Raw genomic sequence first — 22,457 nt, 5'->3', positions numbered from 1 at the left:
AAGGGATCTGTTTTATAAATAAAAATGTGATGTATACAATCATTGATAACAACTTTTATTTGCCTTACTGCAACTGCCAAGGTATTTCAAGAAAATATTAATTTCAATACTGAAACTAAAATATTACTTAAGAAGATCCTTTCAGTATAACAGCGCACAGCGGGAGCTTAGTGTATATTAAATTTTACTAGCAAGATTAAACTTAAACATTCGTGCTCTATTAAACTTTTATGAAACAAGTTATTTATCTAATATAAATAGCACTGCCAGTTTTAAATCACAAATAAATGTTACTACGGTTTATCTTCTATTATACAAAATTATTTACAGAATTAAAATTTAAGAAAATCTATTTACTTATTGCTGTGAAATCATCTATTTGAGTTATTTAGTAAGTTTTATTAGAACACTGTTATTCGTTAATTGCGTGATGATACTTTCGGATGTTTAAAGTAACAAAAGTCATTTTAAAAATTGTGTCTATATTTAATATGAAGAATGCAGAAAAATAAATGTGTTAAATTACTTGATATATACGTTTATATTCTATATTTAAACAAAACATAATTACCATAAACTTTTCATTGCATTAAAGCTATTCATTTAAATGAAACTAATATTTTTCGGATATACTACGCGCGCTTTTTTTTTGTTAAAGATATTAATATTATCCGAAAAAATATTAGTTTCATTTAAATGAATAAAACTCGCGAAAGTCTTAGATATCATCATTAAAGCCATTGCTCTAAAGCGAAATTATAACTTTTATTTACAAATATTTGTAAAATTATTTTAAATAAACTATTTACTGTTTGAACAAAAACATTATGGCTTATCTTCATAAATATATCTTTATAATAAATGCTTAGAAATATTATTTACATTTTGAATAATTTCAAGAAATAATTTACAATTCAGAATTATTAATATCCCTTATTTAATTAGATTCTCATGTAATGTAACTCTGTATAGAGTTTTCGCTATAAAACGTTACCATTCTGTATAATCATTAAAAACTAGCTGATACATTTAAAATTACACAAGTTTTTTTATTTTTTTGATATAATAACAAATTGTGGATGAGTACCGCTAATGAAAAATAATATTGTAACAGTATGAGATACAATTTAAAAGTGCTCTTAATATTACGGATAGAGATTCGTTTGACGAAAGACCATATGCTAATTAGGTCGTCTATGCACTTAAGTGCCTTACTTAGTATTTTATCAAGTGCTGTACGATAACTAATTAAAATTTTTCAATTATTCTCAATAATGTATCATATTTACTGATCTGTCAAATGGATGTGACTGAATAGTGATTGCACTTTGTTTTCAGATATAATTAAGATTAATTCTCTTAATATTCTTAAATGTGTATATAAAAAATATAACATAAAAAATATGATTAGTTAAGGTAATGTTGAACTTCTTTAAATAATTAAAATTTATTACACATTTAATTATATTTTCAATCATTTGGGAATGTTTTTTTATAAAATTTATTAAAACATTTTGACCGAATCAGTATCAAACAAAAGAGTACCACTAAATAAAACGTAAAACTATATAAGTGTAAATAAAAGTGGACCTCGCAGAATACCGTATTGCTAATTATATTTGGACGCAACGCACGTCTGTCTGTAAAGGAATTAGTCACGTGGCCAACCCTTACTTAGATAATTACGGACACAAAGATACACGCAAAGAGGATTCAAGCAACCGCATTACAATTAAAAACGAAAGATTTCTTCAATTATATAGCACTTTGTGTTCTTTTATATTTAAATAGCAAATCTAGCTATGAAAACTAAATTGTTCTTAGTGAAATTTATTTGAAATACCATCATTTTAAATGTTATTTATCTTAGCTATCGTTAGTTTCGTGCGTTTGTATAACAAACATACACGCATTCATTATAGATGTACATCGAATCCCTCCCGGTGACGCTGTAAAAGCCAATTGGGCTAACAGCTACAGTCAATTCGAAACTACATCGAATATTAAAGACGTGAAATTTTTAAGAATACATAACATCATTCCACTTTAATCTCATGATTTGTAGTTATTTAAATAAAATTTTAGTAAAGATTATATGTACGTGCTTTAACAAATGGTATTGCCATTATATTTACATTAAGTAATCCCCCATAGGTTGTATTACTTTGCAATTCCTTGGGTAGAAAAAACATAATAAAAGTTTTATTGTTTCAATTAAATAAATATTGTATTTTAAATTATTGATATATGTTGAACCAAATCAAGAGATATATTACTCATATAACTTGTAAATATTAAAGTTAAGTTTTATATATTGTAAAATATATGATCAAAAAAAAGGTTGTTAAGCTTATATGCAACCTAGGAAGCAAGGTAAAAAATGCTAAGTCGCGGATAGGTTTCTCATACTTATAAAAATATAAGTGTACTTGTCAAATTCATTTAAATATCTGCATATGTATCTTTATAATGTCTGTGTCATTATTTAAAAAAAACCTTACAAAAACTTCTATGATCCGTGATATGATAAAGTAAGTCTTTGATTTATCACTAAAATGCTACATTTGTTTTATATTCTGTAAACGATAGTTTTTTATTTCAAGTTTTAATAGATATTTATTGTACTGAACTAGAAATGCTTAAAAGTGTAAATTATTGTAGAATACGTGTTCTACAATTTTAAAGTACTTTGAGTGTCTGTTTTAACTGGAAAATAGATTCCTACTTCTTCTCCAAGTTAAAACTACCTGACACGTATTTATTAATAATTTTATAAGCATATATGTCATTGTCTGGCGAACATAAAGTGCAATTTTCTGTGGTATCCAGTTTGTATTGATATTTAATTATTTCTTGGTATTTCAAACCATAGAGAATTGCAGGTTTAATAGCATTTTTTTATTGAATCCTTTTTTTACTTATTATACGTTTTAGCAGAAAATGTACATATTTGTAAGTTTTCTTTCAGTTTTTTATGTTAAAATTTGTGGAAACCTAATTTACTAATTATTTATTTTCCATATCTTGCTTTTGTTAACAATTTTAAAATTAATAACAGTTCAAAATATTTATATTTAAAACTTAAGGATTCATTATTAAAGGTTAAATATAAAAGACGTAAAGGAATTAATAACGAACAAGTTAAAAGTCTATTGCTACATTCATAAAACAAGTAAGGATAATAATTTTACTCCTTTAAGATATTCTGCTGTGATTTAATCTTCTTATGACTTGAATATAGTAGAGAGCTTGTTTGTCGTTGTATACACAAAGAAAGCGAAATAATATCGTTTAATAAAACTGACATAATTTCACTGTTGCTGAAAATGCTTTGATGGATTAAATTTAGTTTATAAGTGTGTAGCAAATTTGAATTTTTTTTTATCAATGGGACAGAATGATAAAATTTAATTTATTTAAATCAATCTATCAAGACAGCCATATATAAGATAAGCTTCTTCCTTCTTCTTCTGCTTCTGCTGCTCCTGCTCTGCTTCTTCTGCTTCTTCTTCCGTCCTGGGCAGCCTGCCTCCAGGCGGTACTATCCATATTTCTCACATTGTAGGTTCATCATCCTCCAAGGTATCGTGCACTACACTCACCTAAACGCGGTTTTCATCCTAATAAGTATTGATTTCATGGACAGTCTGAACGTTTGGAGACACACCCTTTCCTCTTCCACCTCAGCGTGCGATTTTGGAGATTTTAGTTCCTTGGAATAATATTCTAATACGCCAGGTATTTAAGTGTCCTTGAACTAATCAACTCACCCTAGGTTTTTTTCCGCTCTATAGGTTAAGACGGTAGACAATACCATCCCCAGTCGACCAATTGTTTCGAGACCTATAAAGAACTATAAAATCCATGGTCAATTTTGTTTCACTACGATCTAGGGAAACATTCTTCAAAGCAATAATAAGACTCTGGCGTCATCTTCAGCATACTTCTGTAGAATACTTACCAGCTATACGATCTTAATGAGAATATTTAATAGAAGAAAAAGTAGAAATGTATCATAAAACCATTTTTTTTTAAATATTGAGTGTATAAAGCTTAAATTTTTTGGAAGATCTTTTAAATGTATAAATTGATTGGCTTTAAACATTTGTGCTATTTTGAGCATTATGCGACAACATCTAAAGGATCATTCTAAGAGGCTTATTGGCAGGCATTGACATCAAGGATTTGAAAATCCTAAAATAGCGATTCACATGTTCTCTGACCCATAACTCACATATTTTGTGAAACAAAATTTCCTTTTCTCAGAAAAAGGATTTTAATTTAGTTTAATAGTTGTATTATGTTCGTTTCTTATATTGTTTAAGTATTGAATTTGATAAAAAAAAATCAAATTTAAGTGCATGAATGTCTATGAATGTTAGCAAAGGTAATTATTTAATAAACATAACATACAATGCAAAGAAACTTTACAATGCAGTTTCGTGCAGCGGTGGTTGTATGAAAGACGTAATTGTTTTAAAACAATTATATATTGCTTCATTTTACACGCACATTCGAGAATATGTTGTCATAATTTCTAATGAAAAATATTGAAACACTAAGCCTTTAATAAAAAACATAATGGTTTCATTGTTTAAGATTATTCGTGAAATAATATATTTAAGAAATTTACTTTTAAAAAACCAAGCACAATAGTTTGAAGTGAATATATAGATAAAAGACATAACTCTATTAGTACATCTTATTGCATATTTTAATAGATTTTGCTTTTAAATTTTTTCACACATAAAAATGATAAGGTTACGTAAACAGTGCGGACAAAAACAGTATGAGGAATAATTGGGACATGATATAAAGTTTATGCAATTATAAATTAGTGTGTTGATCACTATCTTACACACAGCGGATTTCTATGAAATGTGATGGGAATTTGATATATTAGTTTGTAAATTGGATATTAAAATGATCAAACATAAAGCATCTCAAACGAAGATTTAAGTAAAAGCGAAATATAGATAAAATCAATAATATGTAACAATGCAAAACCATGATATTTATATTCGTAACTATAAACTATTGACAACGCCATAATCAAGCAATGCGAAACTGGTAACACATTAATATTCTCTTTCGTACTACCGAGGTACTCATCGCACTGGACCTAATTTCAGAGAGTAGCCTAGCTTACAGCAGAAATTAAACCAAGCCTGGAGGTAATTCCCTTTATATGCGATCCACGATCGTCCGGCAGGAATTAATCACGTGACTGTTCTAGTGCTCCCACAAAACCTTTACGAGTAATTAGCTGAGTTTAACCAATATCGTAATTATTATGACTGCGAAACGCTCAGTCAAAGTAGTATAATAACTCACACTTAAATCTTTAGAGGTACAGTTTAAAAAAAATAATTCAAAATATTTGTTACCCTCCATCCACATTTACAAATTCATGTAAGCATAAAACACCGTATGAAAAATATGAGACTTAACTTTCTATTGTTGGCAAACAACTGAAGTTTTTTTTTCATACCTTGCAGAATAAATTTAGCAAAATCACATGAAAAACAAATTTGCTACCTATATATTTCAGGCATAAATATAACAAAATGATGGACACAATTATGATTTAGTCGTTATTTTAGCAAATAACATTGTGAAAACAGTGTTAAAAGTAAACTTAATAATCATATAAATCAGTCATTAAAATTTACATCAGATTTTATAGAATCTCATTTGTGTCTATTGGGATATTGGAATTATTCAAACAAGTATTGAAACATCACTACTTAGTTGTATAAAACGAGTTTAGTTTAAAAGTACCCACAAAAACAAATACCTGTCCATATTATATATTATTTTCTCTTACCTAAGAATGATATGAAATATATCGATTCATATATATATAATAAGAATTAATTACTTTTATATAATCATATTGCTTACAATAAACATAACAACTTCATATTAGAACTGACAGCTGCCGACACCACTTGGTACATTCGTTGATCATATAATATTCAGGAGGAGGTCTAGTTCTGTAATATTTAATGCATCGGATACCGCACCTGGCACAAATATCGATTGAAAGGAGTTACTATTTTAGTTCTGTTCGATTTTTATCGTACGCTACTGTTTGCGCCCAGCTTTGTCTGAAAAAATTCACACACAAACGGATATAATGGCTTTTATCTCATTCATCTCCTATATATATATATTTTTATACTATATTCTTATTCCCAAATGGAAGAGTAAGGACAAAAAGGATGTTTCGTTTATACCGAAAGTGCTAATATAATACGAGTACAGATAAGAGTGCGTAAATTCTGATTTTAAATTATAGTTAACACTGGCAATTAAATATCTGTTCATAGAATTAAAATTTTCATACAATCGTGTGACCTATTTCTTGATTTCCTATGCATTAATAATCTAACTTAGATCATTAGTCATGTGGTGTAGTGTTATATTACAAATTATTAAGGTAAGTCAGGTCAACCAAAAATGGTTCGTTGCTGATATTTACTTACAAAACAAATTACTCTTATATTAATCAGATTCAATTATACTTTTATAAATTTTCGTTACATGATTATATTTCTAAAGTAAGCAGTTTTTACCAACATTTTAACGTTAAACTGAGTTATTCGGTACAGATAATAACTAATATGTTTTATGGATATCCTTTGGGAATTGTCTTTTTTGAGGAACTGCCTACAAGGCCCCACGATCAAAAAGTAATAAATAATTCGTCTTTATATTAGAAGCAAGAAATATATTTGACAAAGGAAAAATGATCGCTTAAAAATGGCGAGAACTTTTTCAGTATAAAACAAACTTTGAAACTATTTTACATGCAAATGCAAACATCATGCAAAGAAATGAATCTTTTTGTTGTTGAAATGAATTTGACAAATGACAGTATTAATTTCTTTTTTTTTTTCAGTAAGAAGATGGGAAGATGAAATAAAATAGACCCTAGAACCCTTTTGGATCAGAGTAGCAGCAGATAGGCAGCAGAAAGAACTGGAGGAGGCCTTTGCCGTAAGGCACACCGAAATAAGAGACATTATTTAGTAGGAAAATTTACTTTCCTAATTATATTTACTTTCAACGTTATTTCTATGCAAACTTTTGTAAATTATTAGTTTTCGGAAATAAAGGACTTTATTATTATTATAACTATTATTATTATTACTAATTTCTTTTTTTAATTTTTATGAAGATATTTGATTTAAAATTTACAAAATTTGTAAAAATAATGGATTTTATATTCTGGGTTTTAATTAATTATTTATTAAAGTGTAAAATAAATTTAGTTATTTTTTAAATTATTTTCTACATTTAAATATTTTATCTATATCTATAAATCATATAAGAATGTCCAATTTTTAAATCGCAGCATTCATATAGAGCAGATAATAAAATAAATATTTAATTTTAAGTAATTTATTAATAAATGCCTTCGATGCTAAATGCAACGTCAATGTTATTTATTTCAAGCATCTTATATTGTATTATCTTTCTTTTGAAAATATATTTTAAAAGTAATAAAAAAGATTGATAAATTATGCACTCATGCTTTATTAGTAGCATAATATGCAACATGACTCACAACGAAATCGACATACGAAACTTGCTTACCCACTTTCATTAACAGCCATCATTTCGTTGTATTTGAACTAGATGGCGTTGTAATCGAACACTAGATGGCATTTTTTAAACGATAACATACCGCCTGTCAAAAGTTTTGCATACATGCACCGTTTATTTCATATACTTTAAAGTTCTGATAAACAGAAACAGCAATGTAATTTTACTTAACAATCCTAGCTTATTCACTTCTCACATGTCTGGTACTTATTCTTAGTATTTAAGAAGGTTATATACACGTTTACAGAGTAATATACGGTAGTATCACAAAATTTACATGAACTTCTTTCTGTAAAAAATCTGTAATGGATTACTTTCTTATAAATGTTATATGCTTTGCTACATTACTAAACATGATTATTATTTATTCATTTAAGTAACAATATATAAAGTAGTGAAATATTATTAAAAGAAATTGTAAATTAATATATCGAGAGAAATTTCTATTTAATTTTGAAAATATTTAAAGGTAGCATTACAATAAAACAATTTATTCTCTGTCCGTTATTACACTACACAAACTCACACATGCAACGAATTGTCTCATGCGCGTGCGCAACTGCGCAGTGAACACTGAATACTTGAATAGAGCTCGCCTCACTAATCAGTATTGCTTTTTACCGGCAGCTAACAAACTGTTAGTTTTGTTGTTTGTCTATGTTTGTGATAGTTCTGTGCTCAATCGGGGATAACATTGTTCGGTGAGTCATTGAAATAACTTTAAATAATTTAGTGTTTTATTTGCCTAAAGTCTGTTCTTTACAATATATTTACACATTAATTGCTCTTCAACTGGATAATATGACGTGAGGAAATTATTATTACTTTCCTAAGTGCGAACCGTTCTGTGCTTAGTAATTTCTTCTAGGTCGTATATGTCAAATTTTTATATGAAACAAAATAAATTAATCATGTAAGAGACATAATGGAACCTCTTTTATATTTAGTTTCTGTTAGCTTCAGATGTTTGAATTGTGCTTGTAGTCAATTACTGATTGACATTTTATGAGACAATTCTATTAACCTTATATCTTACATCGGTATTTAGTGACAATTAGTGGAACAGAAAACATAGTCTATAGAAACGTCATCTTAAACAACTAATGATTCCCTTCAATCAAGTAGTCGGTCAAACATGTTCACTGCAATTGATAAGAAAAAATTCATATCCTCTACTCTATTGATTTGAAAATGTCAATTTTTTTTTTTTTTTTTTTTTTTTTTTTTTTTCGAGTTGACAGTAGCTGTTAGCCCTATTGGCTTTTACAGCGTCACCGGGAGGGGTGGGCGGCCCGATGGGACCTACCCGTTTAATTCGGGCCCAAAGGGCCCGACATAGGGATACGCCCGTCCCAAGGGTGCCTCTAAGAGGCCGGACCTCGGCTTAGGACGTCGTTGTAGTGGAGGATGATTTGGATATTGGAATACATGACGTCCCCCGACGGCAGAACGCCGGAGCGACGTGTTAGAAACGGGACCTCGTCTTCGCCGGCGAAGGCGGTGTGTTTGTGTCTTGTTGTCTTGTGTGTCTTGAGGACTTTTATGTCTGTACTGTCGGTCATATGTTTACTGTCAGGGTCTAGGAGGGGTGTCTGGGACGCCTAATCGTAAGTACTAATTGCCATTGGCTTTGAACGCTCCCACGGCACTCAACATGCCCGCGTGCTGGCACATTGCCAGCATGCGGGCCTGAGAATTGCCATCGGAGGCCCTCAGCTTGGCAGCGAACGTCTGCACCTCCGCGGGGTCTATAAGACTCGCGAAGTCACAGACTATGAAAATGTCAATGGCTACATTATGCGAATATATATATAATGATAAACTTAAATTTGTAATTTAAATCTATTGATATTGTTATTATGTAAATAATCTAGTTAATCCTTTATGAACTAGTGGAGATGATACAATATGTAGATTCTTTTGAACTGAATTTGACTACTAAATATACTCGTATATTTTTTAAATATTTTAGGTAAAATGAAAATGCCCTGGGATTCGTGTTTCAGCCTTCGCACAAAATGTTTTGTTATTGGCTATTTAAATTTGGTAAGCATCAAACATTATTTATCGTATATATTAGAATCTAAGTCAGATTTACAGTTATGATTATTATGATAACAATCTAATTAAAATAAAAATTATATCTACAATGGAACCTTTTTTATCTTAGTTTGGTTCTAGATGGTTTGGATTTTTGGTAGAAATTACGATTCCTAGAAATAAAGAATATCAATGTATCAAATATGCGAGTCATTTTCATTTATTTTATTAACAAAATATGATCTGATTTTCACAGAAAGCATCTGTTTCGTAACATTTAATAAACCTAGTATACAAAGTACAACATAATCAAAGGCAACAAAATCAAATAAATTATATCAAAAATATGTTCAAAGATAAATTTTCTGGAAATTCTATAATATATTCTCTTGAAATGTAAAAAATATTTATATTAGTACTTGTGATACAACTATGGTAATGGTATTAGGTATAGCATTTACGTATATTTGTCACGACAAATTGATAACTACGAGTATAAAATGCTTTAACTGTTGAAAATAAAGGGAATAAATGCAGCTAGTCTTCACTATTTTAATATTTATTGATTAGTTAAGACACTTTATTTCATTAAAGAAAACTTTTAAGGAATTAAAGATAAGGAATTTAGTGGGATATTTTTTTAGTAAAGAATCTGTACAAAAAGGTTTAATCCAAGTAACTCCTAACAGTAGTGCCAACCTATACACAGTTTAAGAAGTACATATTTCACTATTATTGGAGACATAAACAAAATCACTCGGACATCTAAAATGTGTGTGTACAAAATCATTTTAATATTTATTTACGGATTAGAGCTAATATAAATAAAAATGTAATAAAGCCTACATTGCTCTAGCACTAGCTAACTGATATAGTCCAGGTAAAGGTTGCAAGAAGCTGGGTGTTTTCCTATTTGGGGTTTCTCGAGCGGAACAGCACCTCATTCTAAAAGAAAATGGTATAACAGCATTTATAGCCTCATATTCTGAAATGAATTTCCTCTTTTTACATTTGGATTACAAATTTATTAATCTAAAGACAAATTTGCTGCTATAAAAAAGGTATTAGCAATTAATGTGACACCAAAGTGTTGCGGTTTCCGTTTTCTATGTAAGGTAAATTTTAAAACAGACTTCGCTATATTTTTGTTAGCGTCTAAGTACAGAGCACTGACAAAGTAAATTGATATCACATGAACATGATGCCTTTATTAATTGTCTTCTAACAACCAATTTACAAGTAAACTTACTTGGTCCCATTAGTTTCTACCTCCGATGGCACTACACGAGATACTAATTGAATGAAATTACTTACCCTTTAAAGTTGTTGTTCGGGTAACACTAAACAGAAACTGTCTCTGTGCGTGTTACGGCCACCGAAACAAGAGAAGAATTTACTAGATATGGCGATTTAAGCTGCAAATGTCAGATTCGTATCAAAACACTATCAATTCCAACATTGATCAGCTTTTTATTATCGCAGTTATTGACTGTAGTACAGTATAGAGAGACTATATATATATAGTTTTAGTCCTTAATTATGAAGCATTCGTTCAACTATTATTGTTTCGGAAGAATAAATAAAAGACTTAATGTTTGCAGCAATCAGTCATATTCTAATTAACATAATATTACATTATTAAAACAAACTCTTCTTATAAATATGAATCATTAATTTTAATGTTCTCAACTGGTTTTAAAAATTTTAATTCTATCACTGACATCTTCCCAGCTATGTAATAAAATTTGTATAGAACGTGAATTTTTAACCTTATTTTATTAATTACCTATTTATATAAGAATTATAGTTTTATTTTTGATGAATATTAAGTTACGTGTTGATTAACATGAACGTTGTAAGACCGCATGCAAAGCATTGTGCTATTTTGTAGATGCGAATAATCGTTTTAAATTACATACTTCCTTTACAAGTAGCGGATACGAAATCTAACCATAAAGTAAAACACATTCATAATAATAAACACTAATTTTGTTTATTTAATAATCATTAACTTATAATGATGTTTTTAGACATAAAGGTTTCTTACGTCTGCTGAGATTTTTGTAAAGATGTATAAAGATTATACGGTTTGAGTACTGAAATTATGTGCTATAATTAATATTAGTGAATATTTCGGTTGTAGTAATTTTCAACGTATCTTAAATGATGTACATATTGAAGTAAACCTATACAAGAAAAAAACCGTTGATCAGTCGAATTTTTTTTATCATGACAGCGTCCATTTTTATAACTTTATTATAGATTAATAAATATTCATTTCAAAACAATAAATTATATAGCATGCTAATTAAATAATCGCCATATTTGAGGGCATAACTTGTCATTCACTTTCTGTTTTAGGAAATGTTCAATGCCATACTATTTTTTATTAAGGTGTAATGTTTGAAATAAAAACTTAATTGTATGAATATTTGATGTGCAATTAGATTTTTGGGTAAACAACAAACTACCTACTGTTTATATATAGTTTTATTTTCTTCTAAGAATATTAGTTTTATGTCTCGTCACATGAATTTGTATTATATTTTAAGTATACGTACCTAATATTCTTTTTATTATAGATCAGAAAATTAATGTTTAGCCTTATAGGAAAAACATATTTTAATTTGTCAGGGTCTCGTTATCACAAAACCGATGGCAGTAATACGATAAACGTTTTGTTTTCAGTTTGTGAGCATCATAGATATCGGGGCACACCTCTTCATCGTGTCTTCAGTCACTAAAGGCTTTGAATGTGATGTTGACAAAGAAAGTGTATGTATTAACGTTTGCTACCTGTTTTTAAGTTTTGATAAACTTAAGCTAACTTTATTTTCATAGCATTTATAACAATGCATAAACAATTAATTATTATTTAAAAAGTATTAGTAGTGAGAAAAACAATAGAAAATTAATAATAATATTTATTAGTATATTATAAAATTATAACAATGAATTCAATTTTATTTTATTTATTTTCAGCTTAACTCGATAGACGTCCCGTGGTTGGAGCCGTTTCTACTTATCATTAACGTGGGCACGCATGGACTCTACCCCTTCCCGTTCATTATGCGTATCTACAAAAGTGATTTCATGATTCCAGCGAAGCCGAGATGCTATCCTGGAATGGTCCACATCAATAGAATAGATGTTCTCAACTTTTTAATTAATTTCATTTGGTTGAAGTTCGTGACATCTTACGTAGCTTCTGTACATAAGGTAAAAAAAATTACTACGTCTAAAAAAGCCTACAGGTGGGCTGGGGACGCTCTACTAAAGAAGTTTGTATAAAAAGAGCTTAGATATATTGGGGTAGATTCCTTTCTTAGCTGTTTTTTCAATAGTTTTGAAGTTCTTTCGGTCTTCTTCTTTATCAGAATCAAGATTTGCCAATTGATTATTTATTATACATGTTAACACGTTTACAGATCAGGTGAGAGTTCTAGTAATTCAGATGCTTGCTACAGTCATATTAAATATTATTAGTGAGAAGCAGCTTGTATTCAAATACGCTTAAGAAGTATTAAGAAAGTACTAACTAATTTTTATAACGTTTTTTACTTTACACTTTTAGGAAAATGCTAATGTCTGATGAAAATGGTTTATGTGATTCAATATAAACTTTTTTTGTTTCCAGCGAGATCCCGAACGCATGCGCACTTTCTTTGGCCTATCCTTGGTCAAGCTAATATTCGAAATCCTTTATCTCGCGTACCAACCAGACCTATACAGTATATTCACTACTGAGAGCTATTGGTTCCTTAAATTCATGGATATTTGTAAGTTTATAAAAGAGTTTTTCAATTCCTTATGAAGTAATCAAAGCAAATTTTTAATTTCACATCCTATAGATTAAAGACATTTTTGCAAAATATATTCCTTATATGAACTGAATTAAAATATTTCTTTACAGGCATCGGGGCTCTGTTTTTGATTGTAATAAATAAATACATTGCACAATTACGTATCGAGAACGCCCAAAGGACAAAGGACCAGCCACCATCATATATCGAATGTTTAATCAATGGCCCCATGACTCGTGTTGATGAAAAAAAAGATCTAACCTTAACCATTGAAGAGAAAAAAAATGATGAATCCGTTCCAAAAGGAGAGAGTTCTTAAATTTTTGGTATTTCACTCGACCTTAGTTACTAAGAGAAGCTTGACTTTTTTGATTACTGAAAAATTGTATTTGCAAGTATTTCTATTAAATGTAATTCTAATATAAATCATTTATTATTTCCACAACAAAAGCTCGATTTACCAGAATTAAGAAACATGTAATGGCGTATTTAATTTACTTAATATAGATACATAATTTTATAAATCTGTGTGTTTATTTTTCGCCCAGCAATTTGTATTCAAACAAGACAATCATACTTAACTGCAATAAAGTTTTTGACTTATTTTCTAATTAAATCTAAGACTCAGTTTTCTATTGAGGTTTCAAGGCTTTATGAAATTTCATTTTATCCTACTGAAATTTCTTCACGTATGTGCAGAGCTGTGTGCAAATTACGGAATAATTTGTGTGGTTTCAAATACTTGACCGCTTTCTCGCATGTGTGTGACAAATATTTTTTATTATATTCGTATCTGCATTTCTTGATCTACATACAAAACTATGCATTAATTGACTATAGCACATTTCTTACTTTTATTGATCGGAAAGTAAAATTATTTTCCTGTTGTGATATTAAGTATCTGAATATGTATTCAAAAAACAATTATCACAAGAATATGATGAATAGAAAATACTGTAATAATTTAATAAATTAATAATTTAATAAAGTTTATTACTATACTATCCTAATGTAGCAGTATACGACGGAGGTAATTTATTTTACTGACAAAAATATTTTAAGTTAACAATTAATGCGAACGAAATTATTCTTAAAAATGAACACCACTATAATGTTACACGATAAAGCTTTTCTTTTCTGTGTGTAAATAACAAAATACGGTATTAATATAACATAACATAAAAAGAGAATTCATACAGTATATTGAAAATAAGTCATCAATATATATATATATATATGTATACAAATTGTTGTTTCGTTTCACCATCTGCGTTTAGATCCCCCTGCGACTCTAATGCAGTTTTAATATTTGCTACATATATACGCTTACAATACAATATAATATTACCATTATCTTTTTCGTTTTTTGTTTTGTGCCTATGTTTTATATAAAGTGTGCATTTTATTTCAATAAAAAATTTAAATAATATTAAAATAAACTTGGCCCTTGACAGACATTATTGGGTAAGTGTAGCTCGATGAGACTACCTTTGGAGGAAAGATAATTTTTTATACCTGAACTGAACAGTTTTCTTATTCCAAATTCAAATTTACCTAGAGAAAATATCTTTTATATATAAAACATTGGGTTATTTTTTTTATTTTAAGAGAACTTTCTCATTCCCTAATTGACCAGACATATTTCATATCTTTTACTTCGATTGGCGGTCATGTACTTCTTGATCTCTAAAAACATTATAAAAGATATAAAATTAAAAAAAAAACACCAATATCTTTGAATTTAAAAGAGTTACTTCAACAAGTATAAAGTAAAGTGCCTATACAACTTTCCAAATTATAAGGCAAAAACGAATTACAGTTGGTTACATATTTTATGAATGTCCCCAAGGATTCCTCAAAAAAATTTAAGAAAAATTAATCTAAAAGGATTTATACATAATTCAGTAAATTAAATATCATGATTCTGGTCTTATTAAACTATTTTCTAGTATGTATGTCTTTCGGTCGGTAAGTTTATTTCAGTTCACTTCATATGTTCCATAGTATGTAGTTTTTTATAGGTGGAAAGACCAATAAACATGGCTGCACTTTTTACTTTTAAATTATTCGATGAATTTATGTTTTATAATTTTTGTATTTAAATAAAAGCTTTTAAACCATTATTTAAAATGACGTTGCAACGGAAATTTATATTTTAACCCGATAAATTTGCACCAATACAATTCTTGGCTTAGTTATATTAATTAATGAAAAATATTTTAATTCTAAAACCATTTTAAGAACTAGAATGCAACAGCAAAGTATTCTATAGTAACAAATTTCGTGACATAAAACAATATGTTAAGTAATTCAGTTTTCCTCCTTCATAATTCTACTGTTAAATCCAACGGGTTATTCTTTGTGTAAATATTTATTTATACATGATTTTAAATCGCTGCCTGAAAAATTTTTGCCAGATATGATATCAAAACTTTCTGATTCATTGAGAGATAATAAAATGATTTCATAACATACTTACACAAATCAAATAGAACTCTTATTAACATAAAGGGCAATAAGACAAGTTCTTTTCATCTAAGTGTTATGGACACAAATTCTTAACAAGTTTACTGGAACTAATCTGAGTTTACGTGATCTTTTAAATAAGAATACCCCTATAGAATCACAGTTAAAATAATTACCTCATTAATGCCGTCGAACGCTAAGATAATATATTTCAATATTATTGTGTCATCAACAATTATAAATCATATAATATATGAGCCAGATATTGTTTGCCTTATATGTAAAAAAAAAAAGTGCATAATATATGAAAATTACCATTTTAAATAGTCTAAAGTCGAGAAGAGCATGTGTCTGCGTCGTGTCAAGTAGCAGCTTAGATTATTAAATCCAAAGAGCCAACAAAGGCAGGTCAACCAGTTCGTAATGAGTTCTTGCTTCATTTTTCATTCTTATAAAGTTTAATTTATATTTATGACATTCTGTCGTATTAATGAAAGGACTGATATTTTTAAAAAGATAATTTTGTGTATGTTATTATTAAATTAAAAAAAATATATATAACAATGAAAAAGAAACAATCAATGAGTCAAAAATAATGAGTAATTAACATCCGGTGGTGATTTTTGACCGCAAGCTTTATTACTAAAAATATTAATATTATTGTGGTAGATAGTTGTAGATTGTATAAGAATAATAAGTGAAAAAAATACAAACAAGGACATATAAAAAATATATTAAATAAATATAAAACACATATTTTATAAATACTCTACTGAAACAACAATCGAATAGAGAATAAAATAAATTATTTTACCTGAATTTCTTCGAAATCTCTTAAAGATAGGGTGCCATACAGAAAGAGGCAGAGCAATCCACAATAAAGCAGCTTAAATTGTGGAAGACTGTTCATAAAACTTTATTGCATTAACAGGAATAGATAAAATTAATAATTGTGAATCTTTAGATTCCTGAGGAAAAAACATTAATTTTTTTTTAAATAAAAGGATGACTTGGGGTCAAATAACACAACACAGATGAGAAAAGACTTGTAAATCCCAGCGGTGACGTGTGGAGACCTACTTGAGCTTATGATAATGTTTTGGAGATGTTGAAATTTCACTTTACTCTCTGACAAATAAATGTAGCTTGAGTCAGCAAACTAAATGTAGAAAGAAATACCAAATTTGGCAGTATGATATTAGTGAGAATTGGGAGAAAATGTAAAAATTTAACTCAATAATTTAAAGATTTTCCGTTAATTTTAATAATCACATAATGTGCTGGAGAACATTATATGGAGAATAAGCAAAGAGTAGTACTATATACAATCACACTGGCTGGAAAGCGGCATTAGTATCGGCCAGCTCAAACTATTTTTATTTTGGATACATGATACTTTTAACAATTTCATCAAATCGTAGACCAAACAACTACTAATCTCTGTAAACAATCGTAATAAGCGATGTATTAGTAAATGTATGTAAGTTAGAATATAACAATGCAAATTCAACTGTGTTACGTGTGTGGTATGCAGTACTTCTTTGCATTTACGGAGTGCACGCAACTGACTGAATTGTTCAAGAAACGAATTCATAAAAAAAATACTTCGTATTACTAGTAAAAATGTAATGATTAATTTTTTAATTAAAAACAATATTAAATTTTGTTTCTTCATAGTTAATTTACTAATATACAATTATTATGATACGTGTATATTGAATCACCTCGTTCATTATGAAACATACGTTTTGCAACAAAGTAGCTTAAAGAGAATAAGACCAGGTTCGACGCATACTCTGTAATCAAGGATTGACGATGTATTGTCATTTAATACGGTTACTAATAACGAAGACTTTTGATAGAAGCTTTAATTTGAAATCTTTTTTAAAATAACGAGTACGTAAATAGTTCGTTTATTTTTTTACTATATTTGCTTAATGTAATGAAGTCGGTTAAAGAGGATTGCTTTTAAACGAATTTTAGTTTTTAGTCATATGTTTATAAAAATAAAAGGAGCGATCTTCTAGTATTAATATTTGTGATTTTTATAGTATTAAAAATATATAATTGAAACGATAATCATTTATACGTATAAGATAATGAGTAATATTTTATAGAACATGTATCTCTTATATTATGTTCTTAAACGTTAATATAGGTTAAATTTCAGGAGGGTTCATCTGAGGGTACTTACCCTTGCCGCAACGGATTTGAAACATTTGGACGTCTTCCAAGTGGAGACAGAATCCGAAATACTAACCCAAAGCAATATCAGAACAAAAGAGGTTTCAATCGTAAAACCGAATGCTATTATCATACAATAGTTGGTTTTTAAATATGCAAGATAAAGATATTATTTTTTCTAAAATTGATTTTGCTCACAACGAATTTAGGATAATATCTAAAAAATTAATCAGCAATTTTATGTTAATGTCCTCAAAATTTTCTAGAAATTCGTCTCGAAATATGCGTAACATATTGCGAGCTTAGCTTACGGAATAAAGATTTTTGATTTCTGAATTATTTTTGTAATGTTTTTTTTTTGTTATGAATTACAGTTTTAGAAGAGATCTAATTTAACTGTTTTACTAAACCTTTCGTATTTTTTGGACACGATTGTACCTCCCCTCTTTAATGACTGAATCAGTCTTTGGTTTTCGTACCGAAGAAGGGAGTCGTGAAGATTTTACTAATTATGAGCGTGCTAATTTCACACTTTGAGTCCTCGAATATGGCATTGCCGGTTACGTAAAATTTAACGCCACCAAAAATCAGGCGTGCCCACTGAACACCAGAAGGATACACTGGCACACCTTAGAGAGTGTTAAATTTGGAGAGATCTTGTTATATTTATCAATTATTTTACGACTAGGTACAATCGATTAATAATAACAACATCTTACAATACTAAAATGATATTAAAACAATTTTTGGACATTTACTAATTTACATAGAAAATTATTTCTTTGACACACTCAATATAAATTGTGTTGTAAGTGGGTCTTAAAAAAGTAATCCTCATAAAACAGACAACTCATTCGAAATTATTTTTTTGTGCTACTCACATAGCGTTGATTTACATAAAAATTTTCGACTTTAAATAAATATGTATTATGTATCAAAATTCAATGGTATATGTAATTAATTAATTAAAATTTATAAATATTTTTACTTGTATTTAATATCCAGTTACTTGGAACTTAACGAGCTATTTCCACTACAACTCTAACAATATTATATTAAACATAAAAAAAATGTTTAGCCGCCATTCATTAGTTGAGACTCAGTTTTTTATTGAGGTTTCTCGGTTTAATAGAATTTAAATTCATTCTACAGAAATTTCCTTACATACGTGCTGTATGGAAATTAAAGAAGAATTTGCGTGGTTTAAAATACTAAACCGCTTTCCCGCTTGTTTGATGATATATTTTTTTTTGGTCTCCATTTCTGGTTTTCACACATACGATATACTTTTTTGCAATTAGCGATACGATTTAATGAAATCCAGATACGAAAATAACATACTTAATTTATACGTTATAAATACATATATATTTCTTTTATTAACCTAATATGTGGTAATATTGGTTGCAGAGGTAATTATCAGCTTAGTGATAAAAAATTCTTAAACTAGGAAATAAAATTTATAGCTATAATGTCAAGTAATTACCTAAAACAAATGTTTTTATTCGTGTAAATAATATAACGAAAAGATTCTACTTCTAGATAAAACATAAACAATATATATACTACATAAAATTATAATTAAATCAAAAATCACTACAAAAAGTAACATAGGAAAACAGGAACTATAACAAAAAAATAATTTAACACCTCAATACTTTTTTGTAACATATCCTATCTAATAATGAATTCTGAATATCTCTAGAAAAATCAACTATATACTGAATTTGGATAAACACTATTTTTTATTCACTTCCCAATAATTTAATTTAAAACATAACTAAATATATGCAATTTCATAAAATGTTCACCTTTGTTTTCTAATGTAATTATAAAATAGATACGTAGAATAGTTGTTTAAAGATGGGGTGACCTTCCTTACGTGCATCTTATAAGAGAAAAGACAAACACTGAAGTCTGAAATTGCCAAAAATGAATGTCTAAAGCCTAATTAAGAAAGGAATACAGCGTGACCTCTTCAAGAATCATGATAAAAACGTATTTTAGATTTCAGGCCTTGTAACCATCACATAACCATTTGTAAAGTCTTATAAATAAATAAATCGAAATCGGTTTGTGACGAAGCTACTCGTTTATTTGTCGCACACATCATCATCATCATCATCAGCCTATTGGAGCCCACTGCTGAGCAAAGGCCTCTTCTCATATGGAGAAGGTTAGAGCATTAATCACCACGCTTGCTTGTCGCACACATACTTAATGCTAATTTTCGGATTATATGGTTTTCTGAAGGATGTCATTGTCAAAACTGGTCGAAATTGAAATGCACCGGCAAGCACCAAATTAAAAAGAAAAAATACAGACGATTTGCCTTAACCTTATTAACTTCTCCCTTTTGAAGTCGGTTAAAAATCAAGAGCAATATATTTCAAAATTAGGTAAGTGGTGTAGGTGGACTGATAGGTCCTTTATATTTTACTATCAATTATCAAAATGAAACATTTATATGGATTTTATTTTAAAAATGTTGAACAAAAATAATAGTTAAATAGAATTGAATAGTTATGTCATATTATGTTGTTAACTCGTGTAGCCCATTAAAGTATTTAATTAGTTGCATATTTTTATAAACTTAAAGTTGTATTTTAACACGTATACTTGAACAAAATGGAAGGTTGACATACATTAGCAGTGTGTTGGCCAGGTTAGCGTAACCTGATATAAATTTGAGCAAAAGATACTCCAAAACCTTCAACCTCCTACACGCGCACATCCTCATGAAGATATCCAAGTCGTAGATAAAAACGTGGCAAACATTGTGTCTTGTACCAACACTTTTACATGATTGTTGTGGTAGACTTTACTCCCAAAGTCAGAATATGTGAAGATATGGAGTAAGGAGTAGGAACATTCTACTTTGGGAGAAGAATTAAGCGAAGAGTCTTTTCTGATCTACTTCTTCTTTCTAAAAAAAAGCCTCAATGGAAATGGACTCTGCTTTATCAGAGAATCTAAAATCATGAATTTATTTTAACTTTTGGTTCCCTGTGAAAAATAAAAAGTAATAAGTGGGATTCAGACATTAATTGCTTCTTTACTTCCTTCAAAACTCTTACGAAAATAGTAATGTTTGTATTGTTTAGTAACCACTAATGAGAAATAGGTTGAAAGAGATTTCAATCGTAGTTCTGAACTGCTTTTATTGTTTAATTAAATGGGCAATATGCCAATGTTGGTTTTTATTTAGTTGCATTTTTCAGGAGCGAAGTCGAAGTAAAAGAAATTAAATCGTTATTAACCGTTAACCTTTCTTCCTAATCTTTAAGATATTTACACCAAATTATTCTTTAGATATTTTCTAAAGTATATAATATAATATTTTCTAAACTAAAAAAATATGAAATAAATATATCTGCTTTGATTTAAGATTAATTTTTTTTACAATACTGCTTTTTTGTCGTTTTTTTTGCCAATTTAACAATATTTAGATCAAACCTGGCGTTAACAAAATTTTGGGTTTTTATACTTAGTAAGAACATTCAATTACGAATTTTTTGCAGAAATGGAATTTAAATGTTCTAACTTCTAAGCATCTTATATACGAGTATCGTTATAGTATTATTTAAAAACGAAGCCATAAACGACCAATGAATAGATAAGAAGTTGTTTTAAATTTATTTTCTACCCAGTGGATATTATTGTTAAAACAATAGAATAAAATTGACTTATATGGTGGAAATTATATGTAATAAAGAGCCAGAATCACAGGAGCAAGAGGTATGAGATGAGCTAACCTCGATTAAAAAAGGGAAAAAGCGGATCAAATAAACGGTTTTACATCCGGCTTTCTAGCGTCATCGGTGATTGAAGTGTTAATTTAGAACATATAGCCTATATGTGTTGTCTTTCAAACACTGCGCCGCTTTTAATTAATGATCAAAAAATAAATTTCAATGTTGTTTATTTGTCTGTTTATAAAATATATTTCTTTCGCACATTCTAAACAAACTGTACAATAATTAATACGCTAATGTATGTATATTTTTTCACTCACAAATTCAATGTCATATTTAATATGTGAAGCATAAAAGTAATTAATTTCGTGTGTGTTATACTTTTACTAAATATACTTACTTACATTCGAAATATTTCCCAATAAAATAGAATTATCATTTTCTGATAACAGAATTTTCGGTAATTTCACTAATTAGAAAAATATTCATTTTGGTAAATTTTTGTTACAATCAATTAGTATGAGTAAAATTTTATTTAAATAAACAGAATTGTATGAAGTTAATGTGTAGGATTTACCTTGTTCCTGTTTAGGATTCCTGTTTTCTTCTTCATCACGCCAATCATCATTCGACTCGTAGGCTGTATTTGTGTCCAACG

At 28.6% G+C, this 22,457-nt stretch overlaps 1 protein-coding gene across 1 annotated transcript; it reads left to right on the top strand.

Moving 5' to 3' along the window:
• The first annotated feature begins 8,157 nt into the window (after nt 1-8,157).
• On the top strand, nt 8,158-13,978 carry LOC116773998 (uncharacterized). The gene is made up of 6 exons (XM_032666603.2): nt 8,158-8,312; nt 9,584-9,657; nt 12,340-12,426; nt 12,634-12,870; nt 13,289-13,430; nt 13,565-13,978. The coding sequence occupies exons 2-6, from the start codon at nt 9,589-9,591 to the stop codon at nt 13,771-13,773; spliced, it is 744 nt and encodes a 247-aa protein (XP_032522494.2). The 5' UTR covers nt 8,158-8,312; nt 9,584-9,588; the 3' UTR covers nt 13,774-13,978.
• Nucleotides 13,979-22,457: the final 8,479 nt, after the last annotated feature.

The sequence above is a fragment of the Danaus plexippus genome, chromosome 20 (genome assembly GCF_018135715.1).
Source record: "Danaus plexippus chromosome 20, MEX_DaPlex, whole genome shotgun sequence".
NCBI lineage: Eukaryota > Metazoa > Arthropoda > Insecta > Lepidoptera > Nymphalidae > Danaus > Danaus plexippus.
This window is presented reverse-complemented; position numbering and strand designations above follow the sequence as displayed.